Source organism: Fundulus heteroclitus, chromosome 18 (genome assembly GCF_011125445.2).
Source record: "Fundulus heteroclitus isolate FHET01 chromosome 18, MU-UCD_Fhet_4.1, whole genome shotgun sequence".
Taxonomy (NCBI): domain Eukaryota; kingdom Metazoa; phylum Chordata; class Actinopteri; order Cyprinodontiformes; family Fundulidae; genus Fundulus; species Fundulus heteroclitus.
In genome coordinates, this window is record NC_046378.1 from 12483370 (window position 1) to 12489369 (window position 6000).

At 39.2% G+C, this 6000-nt stretch overlaps 1 protein-coding gene across 1 annotated transcript in view; it reads left to right on the top strand.

Moving 5' to 3' along the window:
* zbbx (zinc finger, B-box domain containing) overlaps nt 1–3220 on the top strand; it is a 61123-nt gene extending 57903 nt beyond the window's left edge. Inside the window, exon 14 of the mRNA XM_036150100.1 lies at nt 3058–3220. Coding sequence (XP_036005993.1) covers nt 3058–3104 — 47 coding nt within the window. The 3' untranslated portion in view covers nt 3105–3220. The remainder of the gene's footprint in view (nt 1–3057) is intronic.
* The last annotated feature ends 2780 nt before the right edge of the window (nt 3221–6000 follow it).

The following is a 6000-nucleotide window of genomic DNA, read 5'->3' on the forward strand; positions in this document are numbered from 1 at the left end:
TTTAAATGGACTCCCAGTGTTCCTTGTCTCTGTTTCTTCCAGCGTCTTTTGCTCACAAGGCGGTGGGGTTTAAGGACCTTATGGATAAAAATAGTCCACACGGCAGTGCCCACTTAGCGCCTTCATCAATTTTGTTCACACAAATGACTCAAAGTCTTCTGGAGAGAAGGGTTGAGAGCACAAATGTGGGTCCTTTGGAAGTTGTGTTTTTCCAACAGCTTTTACCCATTGCGGGTTTTTTTTGTTTATACGAGGGAAGTGATGAAGACTTACCTCACTTTTTCTGTTATTTTTTGTTTTGAAATTACAGCCAACAGTGACAGAGTGTGGTACTGTCTAAATTAACACCAGTCAAACACAATACAATAAACAACTTGGATCACTCAATAGGTTATGGTACAGTAGGACCTGATTGCGTCATTAACCCAGCATGCATTGTGCAGGTTAAAAAATGGCGACCTCCATGGGTGAGAAATATAACAAATGATATACAGTTTTTGAAGTAAATATGAGCTTTTACGTATCACAAACAGCAATTTTTAAGTAAATAGGAACATTTCAACATATTTAGCCCAATATGTTCAACTAATCGTGGATCCCTTTAAGGACATCCTGCCAGACGCATTCTAAGTCAGATGCAAATCAATGACCCACCCGTCACCCATCAAAAATACTGTGCAATTATTAATAGATAAAATGGGATATTCAAGGAAAAAATCCATGTTCAAGTTAAAATAGAAGACAGCTGCCGATTTACAGAACAATGTGAGAAAACTATGCAATATGCATGATTGTACCACCAACGAGCCTAGAGAAGCTAAAATGTGTGCAAATTGATATTACCATCTGAGAGACAGTGTAAATGGTTTATCATCAGTTCAGAACCTGTGGAACCATTAGCATGTTGCAAACACTAATTGGTTCCCCACCAGCTCCTTCAGTTGTGAGCAGCAGAAAAATATAAAGTCAAACAGCAACTGAGAGTAAGGACCTGCAGAAGGACCTCTTTCGGTGACAGACTGCTGCATCCGAAAGAGTTCTCCAACTAATGCAACAGCTCCATGCATGGGGTGGGAGATATTGCCCATCAAATATGCTATTTTTCATACAATCCTTTTGCCTCCCACAACCTGCACTGGATCCGAGGGACATCCCGAGACAGACCTAATGAGTTTATCCAGCTGCTTCCTCTCAGCTACAAATAAGTCAATGCTACTCCAACAAACCACACCATAGAAGATGGCTGATGCCACCACAGAGTCAACAAAGGTCTTCAGGAGTGCCTCTTGCACTCAAAAAGACCTCAGTCTCCTTATCAGGCTGCATCCCTGATCCTTCCTGTAGAGAGCATCTCTGTTGTGACTCAAGTCCAGTTCATTGTCCAGGTGAATACCCATGTACTTATAAGATTCCACTATATTAACATCAGTTCCCTGGATGTGAACCGTTATCAGTGACGTGAGTCTGCATCTCCAAATTTCCTCACCAGCTCCTTTTGCTTTCACTGCATTTAGCATGAGGTGGTTCTATTGGCGCCAGTCTACAAAGCTTTCTATCCACTGTCTGTACTCCCCATATGTGATTAGACTGACTATGGCAGACTCAGAAAACTTCTGAGGGCACACAGAAACAGTGCCGGCACAGTTCACTGCGGGAAAAGGGGGGACTTTGTTGACCCACAGTTTTCTTTACTACCCTGATGTATTAGACAATATCAGTATCGAACTAATTACTTTAAATAATTTATCTATAGCTCGGAGGAACATAAAGCTGTCATTTTAAATGTAAAACCCATTTACTAAAGAAAGCAGGGACAGGGTGGATTAAAAAATAACTCTCTGAATGGTCTCAAATGAGTAATCTACCATTTAATGACACAAATCCTCCATACTGTGGGAAAGGAATGAAAAGAAAAAAAGCGGAGCAGCCAGTGCTTTATTAAAGAACTTGAATAAAATGATGTTCATGATTGTAAAAATGGTAGTTATCTGGACCCGCTGGACCTAAATCAAACTGCTCCTGGAATGATTAGATAGTATTTTCTTTTCTAATTTTCTCTCTCTCTTTGCCCAAGACCTTTTCTGGTCTTTTATCCTGTTAATTTCTCGTACTTTTCCTCCCCTCTCATGTCTCTTTATTAATATTTTTGTTCATTTTCTTTCTTTCTGGGTTTCATCTTGCATTTTCGTATATTTTCAACCTTTGGACTGGAAGTAAGACATCCAGTCATTATAAGAACAAAATTAATCTGCGTAAAGAATTAGCATTCCTTCCAGGTTGTGCAGTATCACTGTTTGGTCTCTTGCCATTTTATTGTATATCTTTTACCCTGACTCCATCCTTTCTTTCCTCATCCCTGCTCCTTCCTTGCTCTGAGCATTGCTATTCCCACTTGCCTTTCTCCCTACATTCTCCAGCCCATCTGCAGTGTCATGCAAGGCTAGAATGCTAATGTATCAGATCTAATCTTAACTAAACAGAGCTTGCTCACTATACTCCTGTCCCACAGGAGGACACTTGCATGGGAGGAACGGTGAACAGACAATTGTGAGATGTTCTTGCCAGCTCCAGGGGTTAATTAAAAATCAATTCATCAAGTGGAAACAAAGGAAACAAGGAGAGCGGGGAATAATCTTCATTAGAAGACTTTGTCTTATTAATATGTATTTACACGCTCAACATTGAAAAATACTAATTCACCACAGTTACTTGGGTTCACAAAAGTTACAATGATATTCGATTTTATTTTTGCACCAATTACTGATTTTGTTGGAGGGAAAAGAGAATACGACAGCCTCATATTTTTTTCACTCTGCTGTTTTTATGTGTTTTATTTTCATGTTCTATTTTATTGTCGTTGATCCATTCCTCTTTTTAATCAGCTCAAACATGTATTTATTTGCTTTCTTATGTCCTCGCTCTCCTCCTTTGTGCCATCTCTCTGTCTCATTCTAACAAAAAAAAAAAACGTTTTTCCTCTGTTCATTTTTTATTTCTGCCTTCTATTTCTGTCCCTCATTCTCCTCCGTCCCTCCATCTGTTTCCATATCCCCTTAGGTGATGAAAAACCAGACTGCTGGGTTTGGATCAGAGCAGTTCTGTGATCTGGATGGGTTTTCGCCTTTAGGTTTGGACACGGATACCGGTCGCCCCGACCCACCAGAGCAGACTCACTGTGACAGACTTCACACGTGCCAATTTTCCGTGCATGACTCAGAACCAACAGGTTGGTTAAAAAGGGGAAAGTGTTTTGATATGTATTAGGGTTGTTTTTGATTATTAATGCATCACTTTCAGAGCGTTTCATCAATCTGGATCATGTTTTTCTGTAAGCTGCACCAGGAGGTGTCACTGCTGTTTTTGTGCTTCAAGAGATTAGATTGTGAAGATTACCTCTGTGTCCAACTTTTGCCTGAAGATGCTTTCCAATTTGCAAGCATTATTCATATCACAAAGGCCTCATAATGGGATTTTCAACAAATATGTAAAAATTGTAGAGCCTACAAGAGACATGAAAATGAGTTTTAAACCCAAAGGAGTTCTGGCTGCTTGGCGAAACAAGAGAGATGGGGGGTGTGGGACAGCAGACAATTTACTTCTCGCTGGTCCAAAGGGAACTTTTCTCAGATGTGCTCTTTATTATGTATGTGTATGTGTGCCTGCCGATGCTTCTGAGTCAGTGTGCTTGTTTTTTTTTTACCTGTGTTCAGCTTTCAGTTCTTGCTGAAACAGGCACACACAGACCTAGACCCTGGTCTTGTCACTTATCTATCACCCTCGCCCCCACAACTGACACTGAATACCTATCTTCTATGAAAAGAGCTCTTACAGAGATGACACATATGTTCTGTCTTGTTTCTCTCTTAGCTGGCAAGGAGATCATAAAAACGGTGTCCTTCATTTGGATTAAAAGCACAAATTCATCTTTAAAGGAATCTTTTCTAGGCACAATGTAGTTCGTTTCCATGTAGTTTATTTGTGCCTTTTTTTCCTTTTAATGTTTTAATATTTTTAATGATACTGTGAAGTGGCTTGTGTAAACTAAATTGCTAATACATAATTGTTGTCTCGTATCCATACGGTCAATTAGCCGTTAAAACAAACATAAAACTAGTATGTCACTTTGCGTTCCTACAATCGGTTAATTCATCTCTCCTTCTGCTTCTAAATTATATTGTTGAATAACACAGAAGAAGTGGACCTTTTTAGATGAAGAATCTCTCATCCTCGCCTGCTATTTAGTTCAATTGTTGTTGCATCTGTGAGATGTGGACAAAATTCAGTTTCGCAAGGTTATCATAAACTCTGACCGATAAAGTTGCACATTTTAGTTGAAGTGGACATTTGTGCATTCCTTAATAAATAACCTATAGGCATTTCTCACATTTTGCATTCGGCGCTGAAATATTTAAACAGACAGATGGACAAAAAACTTCAGAAGGTAGTGTGCAGACATTTAAAGCCCTGCTAATTATGAAAACCCACTTGTGTTACAAATTACAAACATTGCACAGATGAAAAAAAAATGCATACTGTAAGTGCCAGAGTCTAGCATTAAACTGTAATAATTAATTCAATTCAATTCAATTCAATTTTATTTATATAGCGCCAAATCATGAAACATGTCATCTCAAGGCACTTTACAAAGTCAAGTTCAATAATATTATACAGATTGGGTCAGATTATACAGATTGGTCAAAAATGTCCTATATAAGGAAACCAGTTGATTGCATCAAAGTCCCGACAAGCAGCATTCACTCCTGGGGAACCGTAGAGCCACAGGAAGAGTCATCTGCATTGTACATGGCTTTGCTGCAATCCCTCATACTGAGCAAGCATGAAGCGACAGTGGGAAGAAAAACCACCCATTAGCGGGAAGGAAAAACCTCCGGCAGAACCGGGCTCAGTATGAACGGTCCTCTGCCTCGACCGACTGGGGTTACAGAAGACAGAACAGAGACACAACAAGAGAAACAAAAAAGCACAGAAGCACACATTGATCTAGTAATCTGTTCTACATTAGATGGTAGTAGCGGGTGAGCCGTCTTCTCTGGATGATGTCACAGTTAACAGAACGCCGGACCAGGTGTACCTACTATGAAGAGAAAAGAGAGAACAGAAAGTTAAAGCAGAAATGACAACACATAATGCATAATTGAAGAACAGTAGAACTCAATAGAGTGAGAAAATTAGATCCTGATATACTCCAGTAGCCTAAGCCTATAGCAGTAAAACTATAAAGGTAGCTTTATATTATAGATTAAGAAGCGTAATTGAGTTCTTAAAAATTCCTTGCATGATATAGAAAAGGTTGATTTTAATATTGAATAGATGGTACAAGTGCACCTCAATATGTCACATCATTAAGAGTTTATTTCACAAACTGATTTTAAAAATTGTACTCGTATTTCTTTGATTGATTACACACACGCAGTGATGGCGGAATATCGCCAAAATTAGAAACATTCTGTCCAGGAGTGATGCTGAAAAACTAGTCCATGCATTTGTTACTTCAAGGCTGGACTATTGTAATTCTTTACTATCAGGAAGTCCACAAAATGCAGTTCAAAGCCTTCAGCTGATCCAAAATGCTGCAGCAAGAGTTCTGATGAAAATCAACAAGAGGGATCATATTTCTCCAATTTTAGCTTCCCTTCATTGGCTTCCTGTTAAATCAAGAATAGAATTTAAAATTCTTCTTCTAACGTATAAAGCCCTTAATAATCAAGCTCCATCATATATCAGAGCTCTGATTACCCCGTATGTTCCTAACAGAGCACTTCGCTCTCAGACTGCAGGTCTGCTGGTGGTTCCTAGAGTCTCTAAAAGTAGAATGGGAGGCAGATCCTTTAGCTATCAGGCTCCTCTCCTGTGGAACCAACTCCCAGTTTTGGTCTGTGAGGCAGACACCCTGTCTACTTTTAAGACTAGGCTTAAAACTTTTCTTTTTGACAAAAATTATAACTAGTGACTCATGTTACTCTCAGCTACCTTTGTAGT